General features: G+C 40.2%; 1 protein-coding gene and 1 long non-coding RNA gene across 3 annotated transcripts; one reads left to right on the top strand and one right to left on the bottom strand.

Moving 5' to 3' along the window:
• Positions 1-8: 8 nt before the first annotated feature.
• RAB5A (RAB5A, member RAS oncogene family) lies at positions 9-18,361 on the bottom strand. 2 transcript variants are annotated; one of them, XM_079947450.1, is made up of 6 exons: positions 18,105-18,361; positions 8,474-8,724; positions 6,214-6,365; positions 5,484-5,606; positions 3,383-3,476; positions 9-1,468 (listed from the first exon to the last, which is right to left on the bottom strand). In XM_079947450.1, the coding sequence occupies exons 2-6, from the start codon at positions 8,634-8,636 to the stop codon at positions 1,353-1,355; spliced, it is 648 nt and encodes a 215-aa protein (XP_079803576.1). In that variant the 5' UTR covers positions 8,637-8,724; positions 18,105-18,361; the 3' UTR covers positions 9-1,352. The 2 variants fall into 2 exon arrangements, with proteins under 2 accessions (XP_079803576.1, XP_079803577.1); XM_079947451.1 differs by lacking the exon at positions 18,105-18,361 and adding an exon at positions 17,465-17,486.
• Positions 17,621-21,065, top strand: LOC307199582. The gene is made up of 3 exons (XR_013832081.1): positions 17,621-17,986; positions 19,579-19,656; positions 19,795-21,065. It is a non-coding gene; the product is annotated as an uncharacterized lncRNA (long non-coding RNA).
• The last annotated feature ends 1,234 nt before the right edge of the window (positions 21,066-22,299 follow it).

Here is a 22,299-nt window from a genome sequence, read left to right as displayed (position 1 = left end):
GATTACAATTATTTCCTTTTTTATACCACTTTATTCAAACCTGAGCACCTCAATATAAAACTAAACACTGGTGAACTGTCATTTTCCTTGCTAAGCCCAATTACTGCAAATTTACAATCTGCACATGTAAGTTTCTGCTAGCAGTTCAACATTTAAATAGATTAAATCATCTTTTCTGACACTTGGTAGATTTCATATAATGAAAATAACTAAAGAATTAGTGCAATATACTGGACAGATCAAAATAAAATGGACTTTGGAAAACAAAGTTGCAGATTTCATTACAGACAGACAGTAGTACTTATGTTACATGTACAGGAGCATCATTTATTACTGTTCTAGCCATTAAGGAAGAACTTAATCCCCTTGAGATGTGGGGAAAAGAAATGTTAGCTCTTGAAAGTAACTGTACATATTGTATACTTTTAAGCAACTCTTAAATAGTACAGAGTATTAAACAGATGTAGACTACAATGCAGTACCCTATTTACAGTACATTAATATCCCAATTTAAAATCAAGTTGAATGTACATAATTGTTAGTGCACTGACTGATTTTATTCTTAGGGGAAAGATAATTGTGTTATGGTCAACAGTGATTAAAACCAAAATCACGATATCTAGTTTTTGTTGGACATGTCTCAATAGTTTATGATGAGGGAAATTTTGCATTAGATGTTGAATTCATTAGCTGTGCCATTTTATAAACAGGGAAAAAATTGAATTAAACTTGATTTTTACTTTAAACTGGGTTGACACATTTACATATAGTGGAACAACTAAAAACCAATTGTTCTGCAAGCACAGGATCCATAAAATTGTTAATGCTGCACATATTTTGCAGTTACATTATGGAAATGTGGAATGTATATTTAAATGGTAGATACCCACATAAACAACATTTTGCATAAATACTGTGAATAAGCTTATAGGATCTTTAGAAGGTGTGTTATAGTTAGGGTTTTTCCCCCATACCACAAAGGGAGAATCCCAATTCTATTTCACTAACAGTAACCAATATCCAAAGCTTGAGGAACTAACCAGTTAGCTGCAGACCCATGGAGTAGTTCAGTCTCTATCCCTAATGACATGTGATACAGTTTATAAACCTTTCAACTGAAGCAAGTCTATCCAGCTTCCATTTCCCCCCTCTTTTGCTGAAACGTAACAGCCAGTGATACATGCATGTTATTAAAAATTAGGACAAAGTCGTTTCTAATACAGAATGATTATTTTGTAAGTCTCTTCGATTTTGGAAGCTGTATTGGGCCAGGTTAAACACTCCAAATTCCTTCGTTATTAACAAGTTAGGAAGCAGAAGAATATTCAAGACAGTTTAAAGCAGCTGAAGGTTTAGTTACTACAGCATTGACTCTTAGTTGGTTGTGTTGGTTCAGTAAGATCTACTCCTCTTCCTCGGACAGAGTTGGCCCCTGCATTCTGTTGTTCATTCTTCGGCAACTTTTTAGCTGCAAGGAAAGGTAATTTTTAAAAACAAGCATTAAAACTTTTTTTGTAAGCGTTTCCTAAACATGTTCGCATCTAATAAATGACAATTCTATACAAGCACATAAGGGTATGCACGGGATCCTAAGTAAAATCAGGCCAATTTGGAGAGATATGTGACTCACTGCGCCAAAGTGAGACCGCTCTGAATCACCCCCAAACCAAATCAGGGACCTCCAAAGTCATTTGGACGTTAAAAAACTGCAGTGTGTCTGCAAAAACCATAGGGTGGTATACAAACCTGCTGTTCTACTTGTACAATGCAACTTTCCCCCTTCATTTCCCCTTCAGCCTCAAAATACTGGGGAGATTTGGGGGCATAAGGGTGAAGGAGAAAACCTACTGAACACAATCCACTTCTCCCAAACCCAAAGCCATGTAAGGAAAACATCAGGGCTGGGAGAGACAGGGGAGCTTCTTCCCCTTGTGGCTGACAGGGGAGCTTCTAATCAGAGGGAATAAATTTACCAGGCCTTTGAGGAAGAGATGATGAAGCGATGTACAATATTGTTCCTGTCTGTTCTGTACTCTTTTGCTAGTTCTGCAATGGTGCTTGCTTAGAAAATTCTAGATATTCAAGTCCTTCTGCCTCTGCGCCACATGCCCATAGTCATGTCAAATCAGCTTTGCACTTAATAGTTTCTGTGAATTTTGGTACCAACTGACCAGAACAGAAGCTTAAAGTCTCTCTCTTTTCCCCACCCCCCATCCAATCTATCCTAACTATAGTTCCTGCATCTATCTTGCTGGTTACTCTCCAAGGGGCACCACTGATATACCATTTTTCATACTAAAATGAATTGCTGCCCACAAAAACTACGGAGTGGGGAAGCCTGCTTTCATCCCACCCACCCCAAATCAACTTTTCAGATACCTAGTATAAAAACTACTCCGCTCTTCTGAAATGTGGCGGGGGTGGGTTTTTAACCTATGGGCACTTCTCTAATGCTTGCTATTTTCCTACAAATTGCTCAAAGAATAGGGGAAATTAAGGAAATGCTTTTTTAACCACTGCCTGCTTGGAGGAATCAAATATAATGAGGGCAGAATAAAATGGAAAACATATATGTGACTCTCTATTTCACTAGCTCCAATTAGCATAGGAAAAACACTGTACTCTTGGGTTATCACACCAGTATGGAGACGTTATCCTGCAACGTGGACAATGTGAGTTTTGGTTCTGTTTAAATCAAACGTGAGTAAACACAGTGTCTCAAGAAGTTCAGAGTTTACCTGGATTTAATGAAAAATGTGTAGTGGTCCCCACAGGCAACAGGCTTTCCCACCCTACTAATGAGGGTTCAGAAAACCCACAAAATGTGCATACAGTGTAGCCTGCAACCATATAAGGGCAAATCAGCAAGCTTCCACCTCAAATGCAAAAGCAGAAATGCCTTCCACATTCAAGGGACATTTGGGATTTAAGCCACGGTTTAGTAAAATACAAGCTGACAACATATACTTCATTCTGCAGATAATACAAAATGTACTGTTTTCTGGTAGACTCAAAAGAATTGGGGACTGGAAACCAGTCGTGTCATAACTCTGAGGTCCTTAAATCTACATTTCTTTTCAATATTCTGCATTCCCCTGATATTACGAAATAAAGCTTTTTAGATTTGTACATTCCTTCACAATATTCTAATTTTGCTCAACACTGCCATTTATCGTGTTTGTTCGTTGTAAAAGGTCAAACAATGTATGATTTAGAATGGCAAAAGCTTACTGAGTAAACAAATCAGTGCTCAGAAACACTGGGTCCATTAAGCACTACAATCAGATAACTTGTTTGGTGAATGCTATTAAGTCCCACACTCTTCAATGAAGCACATACAAATATGTTTTTAAAATGTACCTTCCATTAAAGGTTTACTTACCAATTGCCATGAATATTTCATTTACATTCATTGATGTTTTAGCCGACGTCTCCATGAACAATAAACTGTTGTCATCCGCATAAGACTGTGCTTCCTGTAAATTAAGCATACCAGTTTATTATTTCTTCATATAGTTGTGGACTATACACAGCATTTTTTTACTGCCAGCTTAGAATCTACTGTTCCTTTTCAAAGGTTAAATGTCACCATGCCAAGTTTGATAAGCTCTTTTCCCTGCCCCCTAAAAAATAAATAAATCAGTCTTTAGGATTTGAAAAGGCTACTGCACAAATCTGTACCAAGACAAAAATACTGCAAATCACAAATCTAAACAATTCTGGTGTAATAAAAATGATAGGTGAGTATGAAAGTGTGCAGCAATTGTGGGAATGAAAAATAGAAGTAAAACTTTTAAAACACACACACCAAAAAAAACTACTGACAAGTAACCTTTCCAGAACTCAGAAAAGCTCATCATCTTAATGCTGGAATCTAGAGCTATAGGACTATGCAGTAAGATCAGCATCAGTTATTCAGAAATCTTAAAATTGTAGCAGAAAACAAGCTTTTTATGAATGCAAAGTCTCTCCACACTATTATTATGGAAAAGGCTTGCTATGATCACAGCAACTTTAGAAGACACAGACATCATTACAATGCTGCCTGTATCGGAAAACATCCAACTTGCACAACAGGACTTCAGGATCCTCTACTTCCTGCCTCCAATCCTCTACTTCCTGCTTCCAACCAAAGAAAGAAGTACCTTTACATAAATTAGTTATCTTTCTGGCTCAGAATGCATCTTAAAATACATTGAAAGAAAAACCAGCTTATGCTGAATAACACATCATCCATGAATATCTTCAGCCTGGAGCAGTGGCTACTTGTGTCTTAAAGTCATGTTTCTAAGATTTGTGACTACAAATACAGGTTTGGAAAGGAGACTGAAGGCTAGCAGTAACATTATCCAGAGAGGCAAGTATAAAGTCAAGCTAACTATTCTCAACATATAAATATTTGAGAAAACACTGAAGGTTCCTATGTTCATATTGCCCATTTTAGGAAAGAATATTGTAGAAGACACACAACTTGACCACTAGCAAATTTGTTATTTGCTAAATTCATGAATATATTTTGCATGTATTCAAATCAGCAGCGAACTTGTGTATCTCAATCTAATGTTGATGCTTCCCTCAGTAATAAATTGTCCACCCTTCCTTTAAAGCAGTTAATAGAAGGTGCCATATAAATGCTTACATAGGGAATGAAAGAAGGATGTGCCCCTCCCATAACCACTGTGTGTGCAGGGACATTTTCCAGGTTTCTACTGCTTGAAATTTTTCAGAATAAGGCGCAGTGGTAGAGAATCTGCTTTGCATGCCCAGGGTCCCAGATTCAATTCCTGGCATTCCAGTGTATGCACTGGGGTTGCAGGATCAGACCCAACCAACATTGTTTTCACTAAACATATTGCGTTTATATTCAAATTAAAAGTTAACACACAGGTATTTACCCCCTTTTTCATACATTCAATAACCTTGTTAGGCAGACTGTGATGTTTAAGCAGGCCCACTATCTGCTTCATGAATGAGTGGAGCCTTAACTCCAGATCCTCATACAAACATAATGTTCAACTTACCCCACTGCAAACTTATTTACTGCCATCCCTTCTAGTAGTTTCACAGAACACTATACTCTTCAGATCTGCCTACACCATTATATATTGATTTATGTGAGAAAGAAGGTTGTGCTGCCCCACTTCACCAAAAAGCTCATATTTTATTGAAGATGTTTGCAGGAAATAAGAATATGTTGGTCAAGGCAGTGGGTGACCTGCCCATTCTACTTGTAGCATACACATAAATTATCTGGTAGAATAAATCCTTAAAACAGCTTGCTTTCTAAACCACTTGCATTCCCAAGTTTGTGCGTGTGGTTTCCAAAGCAAGCGAAGTAGGAACAACACAAGTTAACAAAATAAAAGGTCAGTTCTGCCAAAGACCTGCAACAAAACAATAGCATGACTGAGGGGGCTTTAAAGTTCTGTATAATATTCCAGCAAAACCAGAACTTCTGATCAAATATAAGAGACATAACTTACCTGAAAATCTACAGCCCTTTTGTTAGCTAAATCAGCTTTATTTCCTGCTAAAGCTATTACAATGTTAGGACTTGCTTGCCTCTGGAGTTCTTTTACCCAATTTTTTGCTCTTGCAAAGGATTCCTGTCAATCATTTAAAGAAAGAAAAAAAAGCTCATTTATTCTTTTCCACCTTCATTGGTATATACCACAATCAGAATTTAGAAAAAGAGCAATGGTGGGCACTCATGACACAAAAGCACATTATAATATTATCCCTTCTCTCCATACCCCTTTTGTTACAACAATTTAAATGAGCAAACCCCTAAATTTTACTTATATTTACTTGGGGAGGAAATCCTCTTTGCATCAATTGAATTTTGAAGATGACTAAATATTAATATTTAGATAAGGCTTCATAATGCAGCCTTTAAATTATGATTATTTTACTTTATACAAAATCAAAACAGGATGCAACAAATTTAAAATAAAATACGAGTTTTAAAACAATCCATGAAACTCTGCTAAAGAATCAACCTACATTATGAAAGATATACCGAAAACATAGTTATTCCAAAACAAACAAACAAAAACAAATCAGTCAGCCAGAATCTGGCCATAAATTGAACTTAGAATATAAAAACAGAACTATTCAGAATTTTGCCTTTTTAAAAACAATTCACGAATACCTCAGTAACAAATGCAACACTAAAAAAGTGACCAGATTCATTCAGTTTAGTTCACACATTACCTCGTTGGTAATATCATATACAACTATAGCTGCTTGGGCTCCTCTGTAATACATTGGTGCCAAACTGTGATATCGTTCTTGACCAGCTGTGTCCCAGATCTCAAATTTTACTGTTGTGTCATCAAGACATACGGTCTGTGTTAGAAAAGCAGCTAAAGAGAAAAGAAAGCAATAGGGTTCGTGACTCTACGTATGCTCATTACATTTTATTTTATCTGGAAACCCCTTAATGTTAAAAAACATCTGAAGTGTACAACATACAATAAATCACAATCCCACATTACAGTAGAAAACAAAAGAAATGTTTTCATATGTAGAACATTCTTTTTTTCTTGCCAGGAGATGAATATAGTGTGTGGAATTCAGATGTTGATTCCCAACTCCCATCAACAGCAGCATATATGAGCAATGGTGAGGGAAAGAGGTAGCAAAATCACAAGAGCCACAGATTCCCACCCACAATATAGCCCCCAGTGCCACTCCAAATCAGCTCAGGATCTGCAGGAACAGATTTGATGAGGACACTGTGGGCTGCAGGGAGGAAGGAGCAGTAGGGGAAAACAGGTATGCAAAATTGTGGCTCTCCAGATGTTACTGGGGTCTAACAACACCTGGAGCAGTGTTAGAAACTGAGATATGAAAGCTAGGAGCTAAACAGCACCTAGATGGTTATGGATGCAACAACGGAATGTCTAGGTGTGCTTTTTATAATGAGAATACAAAGCTGGAAATGAATGAATGAACTGAACTAAAATATTATGTCCATTATGTTCATTTTTCACATGGTCTAGTCCAGTGTTTCCCAACCTTGGGCCTCCAGCTGTTTTTGAACTACAATTCCCATCATCCCTGACCACTGGTCTTGCTAGCTAGGGATGATGGAAGTTGTAGTCCAAAAACAGCTGGAGGCCCAAGGTTGGGAAACACTGGTCTAGTCATCTGAAGACTGCAAAGAACAAAGCCAAGAAAACACAATTAGGTAGGATACTACATTGCTCTAATCAGGAAAGCCTGGTCACATATACAACATACAAGCCCTAATTCTGAGAGGTATGATGGGTTCTTGAAACAGACAAACCCCTCTGGCATAGTTTATATATCTTGGGAAGTACGAGTTAGGCACAATGACCTCACAAATGCTGTTGTATATCGTAGAATCATAGAACTGTAGAGTTAGAAGGGACCCCAAGGATCACCTAGCGATGCAGGAATATGCAGCTGGTTCATATAGGGATTGAACCTGTGACCTTGGCGCTATATAGTGGTTGGCATCCAGAGGGCAGCACAACAGGACTTCAGACTTACAGCTGTTTTCAGGAACACAATGAACAGCATGTCAACAGGCATACCAACAGACAAATGCTGGCTCCCTCGACCTGAAGCAAGATGAATGCCACACCCCTTAGATGCCTTTGACTGGACTCAACCATCCAGGGGTCCTTTACCTTTTTTTTAACAGGTGTTAGGCAGCATCTTAGTTTTAAATAAGCTGAATATGAATTAAAGTAGCTATGAGCTCATACACCCATGCCACAACTAGCCCAGATCTTTATGCAGGAGCTGTAGTTCCTCAATGAAGGAGGCAACTCCTTTTAAAAGAAAGAACAATAATACATTTTGCACACAAAGCACCACCTCACACTTTACTAGGAAGTTTCCTATCTTACTATCTATGAGTGAGCTATTAAACCCATGTACCCCTGTCTTTCAAAAACTTTAATGCAAGTATCTGTTGTCAGCTGTAGATTGGCTTCACCAACCTGGTGCCCTCCATATGTCTTCAACCCCCCAGCCAGGACACACTAGGGGGCATCACAATGCGGAAAACGGCTGTATGTATACAACTTGATTTCTATACAACTCAAGCTTGCACAAACCTGTTACTGCAGAAGCGTAAATAAAATTCAAAGTTACCTTTTAATCAACAGAAAAAAATCAAGATAATGCAATATTCACAACATAACAAAAATATGGGACAAATAAAAATAATTAAAGCACTGGATAAAATACAACAGGTCCGCCTTGCCAGCAAAACAAGCAATCTTTGATGGAATGTCCCCCACCTTAAAATCTGCTTTGGATGGCCTTCTAGAGCAAATTTGGTGGGATGGGGAGGATTACAGCGAGGGAGGAGAGAGAAGGGGAAGTTTGCTTGTGCAATGTTTGCTATTGTCCAATGAAATTTGAATTTTGGATTGACAGCAGCAACAATTCCCAATAAATATACAGTAATATACATAGATACACAACATTTTCTCACCTCCAATCGTACTCTCTTGAAACTCATGAAACTGGCCTTTTACAAAACGAAGCACCAGACTTGATTTGCCAACTGCAGATTCTCCCAGAAGAACTAACTTGAATTGACATATTTTATTTCCAGCATTAGGCCCATTGGGTCTAGTTGCTCCTCGGTTGGCCATGTCCAAACTAGAAAGGAGTCCCTTGTTTCAGATTCTTAAAAAGACGATTCCAGGATGTGAACCTCGGTGTGCCTTCAACTCAATTAACCTGTTTCACAAAACAGTATTCAGAAATTAGTGACCACATTTTTGTTGTTGTTAGGCAATAAAATTGTTAGGCACATTTGTTAAGCAATAAAATATATCCATCCAAATTAGGTATGCATCTATTCCAGGGGTGCCCAAACTTTTTTCAAATAGGGCCAGATTTGATGAAGTGAACATGCATGAGAGCTGACAAGTAGTTGTTGAGCTTTTTTTAGGATTGAAGTTGTTGAGAAGGCGAAATACTACCGCAGGGGCTGGATTAAATCGACCGGCAGGCTGGATTAGGCCCCCGAAATGGACTTTGGACATGCCTGGTCTGCTCAACTCTGTTCATGTCCACAGCAATTCATAAATTGAAAGTTACATTTTAGCAGTCCTCAGAATAGAATGATCCCCCCCCCAGCATAGATAGATAAGCTCAATTATGCTAGACATTGTATACCTCATAGTAGATGGAATTAAAGTTCATCATATAACCATACTTAATGTGCCAACTAACAACCTCACAACTAAGGAAGCTCTTGTGACCCGTTAACTATTTTATTCACATTAAAAATAGCTTTAGGCACACTACTGCAGACCTTGACTGTCTCTGTGGATAGCAGTGGCGCCTATCTGGTGGACTCCACAGGCTGTATTGTCACTGGGAATGGAATATACAAAATAGCTAAGAAATCTTTCTCTAATGCACATGTTATAGCACTGACCATTTCAGCTTGCCCAACAACAGAGGCTGATGAGTATGTGCTAGGAACAGGGTAGAATAAGGAGATAAAGAGTTGGGTAGGTTGGTCTGGGAGTCTCTCATATTTTGACAGACTGAAGTCAACTGACCATGAACTTCAATAACTCAGCCCTCTACAAGTGGTATTCCAAGGCAATGTACTTGGTAGAGCACCAAGAATGTTTATGGGAGGACCAATAATGTTTAAGGGGGGTGGGGGTGGATAATCTGTTAGTTCCCCTCTCCTTTGGCCCAAATGTGGTTCAACCTGAATTGCTATGCCACACCATTTATCAGGTCTCTTTGCAAGTTGATCCAACAGAGCTGGTTTGCACAGGAACTTATCAGTTGCTGCAACAAGCCTGCTTTATCGCAGATTGCAGACACAGCAACTCCTGGGTTTTTGTGTACTAACCAAAAACCCTGTTAGAGACATTTGGCAAAAGACTTGAGTAAGCAGAGGGATAGCAAGTTTTTCACTGACCACATTCCCTCCACCCCCTGCATGTTAGTACAGGTTTCCAGTTTGTCTGCTACAATAACTCCAACTGAATTCTACCTGCTCTACATAGCAACTTCTACAGAAATACCCACTTTCTCCCCTAACTCATCTGTCATTGTCTACCCTCTGGTTACCAATTCTCACGCATGCCCCAACTTTAAAAAAGATAATTCACAAGAATAATAATTTGTTGATCTAAGAAACAGTATCAAATTCAAATCCTAATTGTTTTAATGCAGCCTGCAACTTTAAATACTGTGTGAACAAATATATAAATTGTTTCTGCAATATATTCACAGAACGACAACAGTTTCAACAAGTGTTTGTTCAAAATCCAGATGATCACATTCAAAGTGCTTCCACAAACATGCTAGGAGGGAGTAGAAATAGTTGCCCCTTGCCCATGAATATTAGGTGACATTTCCTAAAGTGTGGGGGGCTGCCACATTTGTGTGATGACAAGCATTCTATATGTCACACCAGCACAGTAACCCTGCATAAGTCACAACACAATCCAGATCAGGATTCTAACTTGTACAGCAAGTCTCCACACGTACGGCAGAATGCCTGCCGCAGACACTTGTCCTCCAACATGTGGAGGGCAGCAAGAACATGAAAAATGAGGTAGAGCCAGCTAGTCATTCTAATTATACCCCTACCTACATAAGGTTTCTTTATGATACTATGTCACTGCAAACAAGAAAATGCAAGGTCACATTTAACATGTCTGCCAAATTTGAAAACAGCAACCATGAGGATCAAGCCCACCCTCGCTGTTGTGTGGTGCCAACAAGGTTCTCGTCTTTGCCTAAACCCAGCAATATTCACTACCATTTTCATGTGGACTGTGGTATGCTCTGGATCCTGGATTGGTCATCATCAGCTACCTTTTAAAACACACACAGCTATTTGTGACTAAATATTCGTGAGGATGGAAGGCCCATTCATTGTACTTAAATCCTGCCTACTAACTGAACTTGCTGAAGTGGTTTACGGTATATTTAAAATACTTTAAAAAGGCGATAATATTTAGGGCAAGGCAAAGGTGTATATGGTTTTATCTCTAGTTCTTATATATTCCAATTTCACTCTGTAGCTGAATCTCCTAGAAATTACTGATTAAGAGTGGTTGGATATTAGGTCTCACATAGGCCAGGGCTTCCTCACAGGACTGCTGCTTTGGTCTCTCACAGCTTTTCTCTGTTGCTGGGTATACAAACTGCTGTCAAAAAGTGCTACAAGCATTCCCCTAGTTCTAAAATCTTTTAACTGCCACTCTGATGCTGAACCTCTGGACCACAGCAGGTCTCTTAGGAAATAATATTGGTATACAAGTGCCTAAGTAGCCTGATGTTAAGTCCTTTACAGCACAGAGTTTCCTCATGGGACTGCTTATGTCTCCCACAGCCTCTGGCGGTAAATGCTGGAAGGACACTTACCATTTAAACATTTAATGCAGTGGGACATATTCCAGAGTCAACATAAACACTGCATATAAATCCTGTCTGACTGCTTAAGAATTTCCTCAGAATTATTCCACTGGATCGTCAACTATTTCACATCCTGTTCTGCGTTAATCAGGCCTTACTCAGCTCAGTGGCACCTTTCTATATCCTGGACAAAATGAAACTGATACTATACTGAAAGGATGGGTGTAACAAGACTCTGGTTACTTCTCCACTTATCGTAATGGCTACTTGTAACTTTGAAAGAATGAAATGGTTTCCTCAACCTCAAACAACAACATTTCCCTTTATATAGCTTCATCCTTGTCAAGCAGGTTAGCAAAACCCAGCTCACCTGAGAAACATCTATTCAGCTCCAACATAGAAGTTTCCCACTAAAAACATGAATAGCTTAGCTGTTTTCTATCTGGATCTCTAGACTATACTACAAATTTCTATACTAATACAGATAATAATTTTAAGAGCTCAGAGTTTATTGTTTGACAAATGAGTACTGCAACATTGGAAATAGGGCTTTAAAAACCTATAGTATATGGCGGCATATAAATTCAATAAATAAATAAATAAATAAATAAATCTTGCTTGCGTGTATGGATTTCAATTAAGACTGCTATAAGTCTTACACCTAAAAGTTTGTGTTGCCTTATTCATTCCTACTTTCAAAATGCACAAAACAAGCTTACACTTGGAAGGAGCAATGATCAGCAAATACTGCAACTTGAGGGGTAAAAATAATAATAGATAGTATTCAATCCTCCTAGTTATATAGATTCTCAGATGTGGGTGCTCTTGGAGCCATCACTGAATCACAAAGTCCAGACTGCAGAAACATACTTTTACACAATGTGCCTGGTGAATGGTTGTGAACATCTCTAAGATATGGATTAGGTCAACAATCATCATTCATAGGTCACTAGTTTGGTGTAGTGGGTAGAGTGTTGGACCAGTACCAAGAAAACCCAGATTCAGCCTCCACTCAACCATAAACTTACACTGATCAAGTTTGAAGAAACAAGGGCTGAGAATGGCAACCCTGTATGCAGCCCAAAGTTCTGATAAGGTGAAATAAAAATGTAATAAGTGATGCCTTTATAACCATGAGAATTGACGACTGTAGCTTGTTTTATATGAAACTGCCCTTAAAAACCATTCCAGTCCAACCCTCTCGATGTGGACAAGTTGCTGAGAGTACATCACCCCATGGTTCATCATCTGTACACAGTCCAGTGCCAGAAGCCCAGATATATAAGCTAGGCACCAAATGGCTCCTTAAACAGGTTTACAGATGCCAAAATGGAATAACTATTTGCCAATCTGGAGCCAGACAGCTTGAAAATCGTATTTTTCAATACGACTTTTTGGTTCCTGAAATTCATTCTGATTGTGCAGATAAAATATAATGGATAGAATTCTACAGGATCTGTTGCTAGTGTGTGAAAACTGACAAGAGCCAAGGATCCCCAGGCATGCACCTCCAGATAGCGGAGTGTTCAGGCACCACCATCCTGTCATACGTTATTGACACAAATCAAGGTTCATATTTTGATTTCAAGTAATACCGTGGTGCCCCGCAAGGCGAACGCGTCGCAAGACGGAAAACCCGCTAGACGAAAGGGTTTTCCGTTTTGGAGGCGCTTCGCAAAACGAATTTCCCTATGGGCTTGCTTCGCAAGACGAAAATGTCTTGCGAGTTCCTGCGGGTTTTTCCCCCTTCCCCCCTTTTCCTAAGCAGCTAAGCCGCTTATCAGCTGATCCGCTAAAAGCCGCTAAACCGCTAAGCTGTCAATGGGCTTGCTTCGCAAGACGAAAAAAACCGCTATACGAAGAGCCTCACGGAACGGATTAATTTCGTCTTACGAGGCACCACTGTATAACAAGCTTGAATCCTATTACTACCTTCTGGCCTTCGCCTGATCACTGTCTTAGCTTACATACAACATACATCTAACAAGTCCGAATACCACATAAAAGTAGCATTCCCAGTGGGTGGAAAACTTTGTCCCAAGCTCCACCAATGTTCCAAGTGTGCATGTATTCTGGAGATATCATAAAACTTTCTACTTTGGCCAAACTGGTTATTCCTGCAGCATTTTAAAATGCTTACTAAATATTTTACAATTTCTTGCTAACTTCTGTTTCCATAAAATTGGTTGCTCCACCTTAAGCTTCTTTGAGAAGGACATAAACCATTATCAAGATACAAAGAATTATGCAGCTAGTGAGCTTAGTACAGCTTGCAACCAGACGCCACCCCAACTCAAATGTCATAAGGCAGATAAATAGCTTTTAAAACTGAGGGGAATTGCAAAGGAAGTTTGTTGTAAAGCATGAAGAGCAGCTTTTATTATCACAAGCTCCTTTCATGAGCCGAAGCAGCTATTTGAATACCAGACAATTTACTTTTATTTATTAAATTTTAAATGAAGTGTTCATTACTACATTTCAATCTTTTATAGGAAAAGTCCTTTAGACACTTTCTGCAAAAAAAGAATCAATATTCCTTGCATTTATAGAAGTCAAATGTAAGTCCTGATAAATTAAAAGAAATGTGCTGATTAAATGTTTTAATCTTTATAATGCTCTGACTTTAATAAGACTATATATGCTTACTTTTCTTTATATAGCTCCTCTAACAAAAATATGTAAGTCTTAAAGTGTACACAAGATAAATATTAAACAATGGGCAAACCTGTTGCTCTTCTTATTTTTCAACTCAATACCAAAATGTAAACAAGGAAAAAGAATGCACCAACTTCTCTTGTTTGTTACAACTACAGAGGCATTTCCAAACATTCCTGAAAAGATGGCCGTCTGCTCCTAACCTATCTTAAAATATTACACCATGTTATTAAATACTACAGTTTCACCAAATCACTGAATAACAACCACTCAAAATTATTCAAATTCAGTTACTAATTGCTTGCATATCCAACTTTCTCATTTGATGCTTCATTCCTGCTTTCCTCGGTGAAAATCTAAATTAAATACAGTGGACGCTCGGGTTGCAAACGTGTGATACATGCGGCAGCCACATTCGCAACCCGCAGTATTCGCAACCAGCAGTGCCGCGTCTGTGTGCGTGCGGGTTGCGATTTGGCGCTTCTGCGCATGTGCAAAGCGTGATTTAGCGCTTCTGCGCATACGCCAAAACCCGGAAGTAACCCATTCCAGTACTTCTGGATTCAGCGTGGTGCACAATACAAAAACGCGCAACCTGAAGCATCTGTAACCTGAGGTATGACTGTATTGATAATCTGAAGGCCAAAGAAAAATATTGTGCATATAGTCACCCCCCCCCCGCACAGTGGTGATTTACAACCAACTGCCCTATGAGCAGAAGAGGGAAAACTACCCAAGCAAACAATGCAATTATCACCAATGACTGCTAATACTTCAGCTTTTGTGTTCCTGGTTATACTTCTTTACAGAAAAAATAGGGATTAAAAGGGGTTATAGATTCCCCTGGCCTTCTTTAGGGCTGGGCACTATCAGTTTTTCAACACTGTGGTGTATCACCAGCCAAACATCGCAGTTTGGCGATATACCCCACCCCCAATCCGCCTCTGACTTGTGGGAGCCAGTGCTGGGCTGGGGGCTCCTTTAACTGCTCAACTGAGGCAAAGGCAGCTGCATACTCCTCAGTTGAGCAGTTTAAAGATGCAGAGGGAGGAACAAGCTGTATTGGTGCCTGCTCTGTATGAGGGCAGAGTGGGATGATGGTTTCATTCAGCGATATATTGCTGGTGAAACCACTGCCACTCCTGAGTCCCTCTGTCAGCAGCACCCACTGGAGGAAGGAATTCTTGATTATCTCTAGCAGACACTGCTAGCAGAGGGACTCAGGAGCAGTAGTGGTTTCACCAGTGATATACCACTGAATGAGGCCAACATCATGGTCTGATCCTCATAGCGGTCATGGGCAATATATCACTCATGCCTAGCTAGCCATCTTTATTTAGAAATGAATTGTAGGGTGCAAGAGGAAGAGAGAAAGAGAAGAAATTACTAGTGAGCCATCCATACCTAACTTAGGTCAGGGGTGCACAACCTGTGGCCCTTCATATGTTTTTGGACTACAACTCGCATCAGCCCCAGACAGTATAGCCAGTGACCAGGGCTGATGGGAGGTGTAGTCCAACAACATCTGGAGGGCCGCAGGTTGTGTACCCTTGACTTAGATGATGCCCTGCACCAACATAGAAAACACTGTAATTTTGTTCCATTCTAAACCAATGCTTCATAAAAAGAAACAAAACATATGGACTTACAGATGTACTAGTTCTAATTTCAGATATAGTCTGGCATTCATATGAATGCCAAACGTTCTCCATATATTGGGAAAATAAATATTTTTATAATTTTATCATGATTTAGGATTACAATACAACTGTCAGTTATTAGCATGCAAGATTTTACACTCATTTGCTTATTTATTCATGAGGCTGATGGATAGTGGAGAACTCAATCTCTCCTTTGCAAGCCCCTCTTAGAAGTAAAAAGCAGGTTATAGTAAAATCATTTGCACTTTAGAAATGCAATCACCTGGTTGGGGGGGCGGGGACATAATGTTACCTGCCTGGTCCACCAGCCCTCTTCATTTCTATGCTGGACATGTGATGACTGGGAAGGAAGAGGATTCATGGAAGCTAAACAAGCTGGTAAAGGAGGAACATGGTATTCTCTGTCCCTTCTCCACTTTCTTGCTCTTTCCTGCTGGCCAAGAAATAAGTGGCTTCGCTTCCTTTGTGGCCAGCATGGAGACCAAGCAAGTGGCAGATGAAGGACAGAAGAGGCCATTCTTCCTCCATCAACCCACAGCCTGACCTGCATGGAATATCTGGCAAGTAGTTAAGAGTTACAGCAGCTTTTCATTTTATCAAAATGTCCAGCTTTATTATTAGTTTACTTGTTAATACAGCACTGAATACTTCTTAACTCTTTTCAAGTTTAACTACATATATGAAAATAATAACCAAACTGTGATAAATCAATCAGTACTATATACTACATCATAAAATACCAGGAGGAGCCTCTGATAATACCATTTTATTGAGGGACAAAAAACAATGGGATTCCTGTGTGTAAGAAAATAGATATAAATAGGGGCCCAAGTTGGAGGGATACATGAAAAGAATTTTCATCCAAATTCACTAAAAAGTTGGTGCCTGCAACCTAATCTTATGCATTTTTATTCAGAAGTCAGTTTCAAGGAATTCAGTCTTTACTGTACCTGTGATTGCTACCTAAGTGTGTTTAGGAAAATATCATTTGTTGTTTGTTTAATATATGGAATTGTTCAGTGAGGTATGAAATTGTAACTTTGTAATTTCTGAGCTTTGTATATGTTCTAAATTATTTCTCAATATTTTAACTCTCAAAGAATTACTAGTTTATTAGAGTAGTGCTTCACATTGTTATTTGTGGTAAATTTTACTGCATACAAAATGAGTTTGTATGGGAAAACAAAGTGCGCGCCCAACAAGTTATCACACAATCAACTACTCAATACTTTTACACAGATATCTAATGCATTTGTCTGCTGACTATTCACATACACACTGCATTGTAGTTGCAGACTCCTTATTGCACAGAAACAAATCTTTACATAATTTAACAGATTCGAACAGCACAAAGTATCTGAAACAGTTTAAAACAAGGGGATTTCCACTTAAGCTGTTTTAAACATTACTGCACTTTACATGTACATCCCAGACATTGATCAACCAACCAAAGAAGTGGGCGACACATATTAATCCTGAAGTGCTCAAATTTAACGATTTGCTTCTAATTCAGTCAATAACTGATGGACAGCTACATAAATGACATAGTAAGGAACTGGAAGTGACGATATTGTAACTACTTGTGCTTCATTCAAATTGATCGAGCCTTAAATTTTCTTTAAAGCAGCTTTAAAAGATGAAGCCATCGTTAATAACTACTAGTCTCTATCTACACATGTTAAGATCTGTTCAGGAGATCGTGCCCCTGATACACCGGGAATTGCTTGGATTTAAAAAAAACACACACAAAAAAAACAAGTTTTTCTTACCCTGATCTCACATTGCCACCACAGGATAATCAAACCAGGGCTGCAAAGCGTCCACAGAGATAAAACAAACAAGCTACTTTCTTAATTCTATCTCCACCTAGACACCTTTTGCACATCAAAATTCGCCACAAGCGTGGGAAACCTGAAAGGAAGGAGTTGCCTTTCCCTCCCGGCCAGTCTGCAGAGCGAAACACGCCGCTTTTTCTTTTTAACTCTTTCCTGGAGAGGCCCCGTAAGCCAGCCTTCCCTCCCTCCCTCGCTTCGCTCTCTGCTAGCCGGGATGGCTGCGTCGCCCTCCCCGCACCCCGAAATCCAACCCTTCAGTCGCTCCCGGAGCGGGCGGCCCTCCCCATTCATTCCTCCAGCCGACTCTCCCACCGGGCCCGCCTCACTCGCTGGCCCGGGAATAAGAGGAAGTGGGAGAAACGGGGGCGCCATTTTGAGGGTGGAAAGGAGAATCCGGCCGACTTAAAAACGACGACACCGCCGGATTCGGGACGCCGCTGTCGGAAGGAAGGGGTGGTGAGGAGAAAATGAGGAAGGAGCCGGCCTGTTTCGTTCAGGCTTTTCCGTCTCTTCCCCCACGCCCCGCCATACCGCACCCCGGCCGGCCGGCTGGCCGGCCCCACCGAGTCGTTACCTGGCCCTGACGGGAAGCTGCGGCCTCCTCGCCACTTCCGCCCCCCAGCGAGTGTCTGACTGAAGAGCGCCTGGTCCTTGCGGGTGGGTAAGGTGAGGGGATATGAGGCCTTTAGGATGCTCCGGTACCTCACGGTGCGCTGAGGCTGCTGAGGGGGGGAAAGGAGGGGATGCGGCCTCCAACTTCCGTCTTTTCCTCCTCCTCCTGGACCAAAACACAAAAGCACGCAACTTCCTGCGCCTGCGCAGCCGCCGCCGCTTGCCACGTCACCGCGCCCGCCCCCGTATCACTTCCTGCTCTGCGCTGTCACGCGACCCCCGACAGGCCGTTGCTGCCGGAGGGAGGCGCTCCGGGAGGGCTCGCGCTAGGGATTGTGGGAGGAGGGGCGCCGAGAAACCGGCCTCTCTCGCTTCGGGTGACGTCACGACGCGGGGCCTGGCGCTTGTTCCCCCAATCTCGTTTCATCAGCTTCCCTGGAGGCCCAGCTCTGCCAGACACCGCCTTCCTTGCCCCTTGTCTCCTGGGAGTCGAAATAGGAACGGCTGTTTTAATTCGGTGTTTTGAGCTTTGATTTTGGTTTTCCTCATCCCTCCCCGTCTCTTTTCCCTTGTGTGCCTTTTAAAAAAATTGTTTGATAGGGGGACTTGCCTTACTTCCATTGTAAGCAGCTCTAGGGGCCTCTTTTTGGCTGAAGAGCGTGATACAGATGCGCCAAATAAATTGATAAATAAAATATCTCGCATCATGGGGGTAGGGTTGGTACAGTTTGGATAAGAAACTTCACATGTCAAGGTACGCCCCATGTTATTTTTTAATAGGTAAGATTTTGGAGCAGGAGGATTCTGGACCTAAATTTTAGGGGGATTCCAGAAAACAATGCGGGGTGTGTGTTAATGGATATATTATTTATTTACTTAGACTTTATTTCCACACGCACGCACACTTGTAGCAGAAGAGGACTGATCATCAGTACAAAATATAAAATAAAATGGTTACCTGTTGAATAAAACAACAATAATTTTAAAAGAAAAAATACAGAAAACTTGCAATATGTAATGCATAACAGTTGAGGTAATTTTTACTGTACAGATAAATGGTGAATTGCCTTTTTTTAAAAAAAAATCCCTTAATGTGAAATATGAAAGCTACAGCTTTACTAAGTTATACCATAAGGCTGCCACCTTTCCTGGCAGATGTGCTTCATTTAAAGGTAGAAACTATGTCGGTATAACTTCTTACCAGCAGTAAAAGGGAGAGCTGCACCAGCTGAATTTTGCTTCCCATGGAATTGGGAGAACTCCAATATAGTGTCAGGAAATGATGGTGTTCTTAAAGACTGCTAAAAGTGCAGTTAAAGAACGTGCTCTTACACATAACTTCCAGATCAGCTGAAAGATTATCTACCCTATGTACATGAGTAGAAAAGCTTTGCTTCACTGAGGCAGTAATGATACAGCTCCTTGTCATTATCCAGGTCATACAGAACACCTACTACATGTATTGCAAAACTCCAAGCAAAAGAAGATAGGCTTTGCAACATTCCTAACTGAATGTAAGATTGCATAAATTGGCAAACTACTTTTAGAAGTGTTGTGCAGCCCTAATTCCATGAGTAATGCTTTGTGTTTATAAATGAGGAATCTATAACTTGATTGATTGATTGTAGGTATTTTTATTTGTTGTTGTTTAGTCATGTCCGACTCTTCGTGATCCCATGGACCAGAGCACGCCAGGCATTCCTGTCTTCCACTGCATCCCGCAGTTTGGTCAAATTCATGTTGGTAGCTTTGAGAACACTGTCCAACCATCTCGTCCTCTGTTCTCCCCTTCTCCTTGTGCCCTCAACCTTTCCCAACATCAGGTTCTTTTCCAGGGAGTCTTCTCTTCTCATGATGTGGCCAAAGTATTGGAGCCTCAGCTTCAGGATCTGTCCTTCCAGTGAGCACTCAGGGCTGATTTCATTCAGAATAGATAGGCTAGATCCTCTTGCAGTCCATTGGACTCTCAAGAGTTTTCTCCAGCCCCCTTCAATCATATCCAGAGTGGTTTACAAGAAAAAAAGAATTAAAATGTAAATATCCCCTGAAACATAATAAACTAAATTAAAAACTACAGAAATCACAAAACAACAAAAACAGCAACATTAAAATTGTGCAAGTAATGTGTTGCTATATTGTATCTTCTTTCTACCATGGGTGCACAAAACTTATTTAGCACCCTCTTTCTGCACTATCAAGTCCCAGGAAAGGTCAGAGCATCTAGACAGACAACACCTTTCAGTGACGTTAATGCTGTATATACTGTACATGGAACTCAGTAATACATTTGTGAACACATGAAGAGGATTGCAGTGTACATTGTCAGGCTCAGCCCTGTGAAAAGTTCTAGACATCCCATATTTTAGAACAGAACGGATGCGAGCAGGGGTGGAATGATCAAGCACACACAGTAAACCTTTCACACAAGGAGAGAATTGATGGACGGGGCTAAAATATTGTGGCCACGATTTCAGTGGATTTGGTCTAACATGAAAAAGTTAGAAAGAAAACTGCTAGAAGGACTACTAAGCTGATATCACATAAATAAAATCATTATCTGAGTGGAAAAGGGCAAGAGAGATTACATGTTTCAGTAGAGTTTGAACAAGAGAACAGGTTTAAAATAAACAAGGAAAAGCACTTTCTTGACTAGTGGAAATCTCCAACACAATGTCATAACAGCCATATTGAGTTTAGAAAAAGATTAGATAAATCCATGGAAGATTTTAATATCAAGTTATATTGTATAGCACTCACACAAATTATATGCTTTCTGTATTCCCTAGCATTAAAGACAAAAAAATACAGTTAATAGAATATTGGTACCATGTGGTATCATTGCATACTGATTCTAGACGTTGTTGAGTCTGATTATGGAGAGCATGCCCTTTAATCTGACTTTTGTAAAGCTAACTGCTTTTGGAAAGTCCCATCATCTTTCCATACTTGGAAGCAAAACACATGTAAATAACTCTTGAAAGAAGATGGTTTTAGATTTCCAGGAAAAATAATCACAAAATATGCCTATAGTATCTCAGATAACAAATGAGTTATTGATTTTAAATGTTCAGCCAGCATGCTGGAGTTCGGTAATGTTTAGTTCAAGTCACGATAATGAACATACAAAACTGGCTTCAGAGGAGATAAAGAAATGAAACTAATGTAGTCAACAAGTTACACAATTAAATACTTCCTGTAAGCAGTTAATATTGCCACAGTGACAGCCTTTCTATAACTGAGGTGAATGCACATGCATTAATTCAGACACATCAAGAAGACAGATGGAAGGAAAAGTTAACAAGCACAAGAGATAATGGCTTGAACAATGGACCAGAAACCGGGAAAGGTTGTGGGAGTAGGACTTTTAAGGGAAACGGGAGCAACCAGCTTGACGTACAGTGACATTTTAAGCACTTTAATATGAATGGAAACAATACAGAGAAGAAACAAACAGGAAGAATCTTAGCACATAAAGAATGCTACGACCAAATTGGCACCACGGTTACTTGATGGGACAATGCTGTCCATAAACTTTGGTACTTCAGGATAATATATTATCATTCTTATTTAATATTTATTTGGTACCAATAGCACTTGCCTCCATCATGGGCTGAGCGAATTCCAACTGCTGGCATCAGAGAGTATTAGTAGGCAGGAACTGCTGATTACTGGGCAGAGGTGGAAGGACAACACCAGGGAAATTATAGGATGAGGGCAAGAAATGTCACCCGAATAATCTTGACATAATTAGAACATAAGAAGCGTCCTGTTGGATCAGACCAAGGGCCCATCTACAGCATCCTGTTCTCACATTGGCCAACGAGATACCTATGAGAAAGCTGATCAGGTCATGACAGGTCATGAGTGAAATATATGCAGATTTCCTCCCTTCCCCTCAGAGAACCCAGATGAAGATCCACAAAATATGGGGCCAATGTATCAATATACAGTGGTACCTCGGGTTACAGATGCTTCAGGTTACATACGCTTCAGGTTACAAACTCCGCTAACCCAGAAATAGTGCTTCAGGTTAAGAACTTTGCTTCAGGATGAGAACAGAAATCGTGCTCCGGCGGCACGGCAGCAGCAGGAGGCCCCATTAACTAAAGTGGTGCTTCAGGTTAAGAACAGTTTCAGGTTAAGAACGGGCCTCTGGA

The sequence above is a fragment of the Podarcis cretensis genome, assembly GCF_951804945.1.
Source record: "Podarcis cretensis genome assembly, chromosome: 12".
NCBI classification, from domain to species: domain Eukaryota; kingdom Metazoa; phylum Chordata; class Lepidosauria; order Squamata; family Lacertidae; genus Podarcis; species Podarcis cretensis.
This window is presented reverse-complemented; position numbering and strand designations above follow the sequence as displayed.

Bases quoted from the DNA above. Each gene is read 5' to 3' on its own strand.
- RAB5A (XM_079947450.1), bottom strand. From the start codon at position 8,636: ATGGCCAACCGAGGAGCAACTAGACCCAATGGGCCTAATGCTGGAAAT. The intron at 5,607-6,213 runs GTAATGTGTGAA...AATGATTGACAG, and splicing joins TATATGATATTACCAACGAG to GAATCCTTTGCAAGAGCAAA. The intron at 1,469-3,382 runs GTAAGTAAACCT...CTTTCCTTGCAG, and splicing joins TGAAATATTCATGGCAATTG to CTAAAAAGTTGCCGAAGAAT.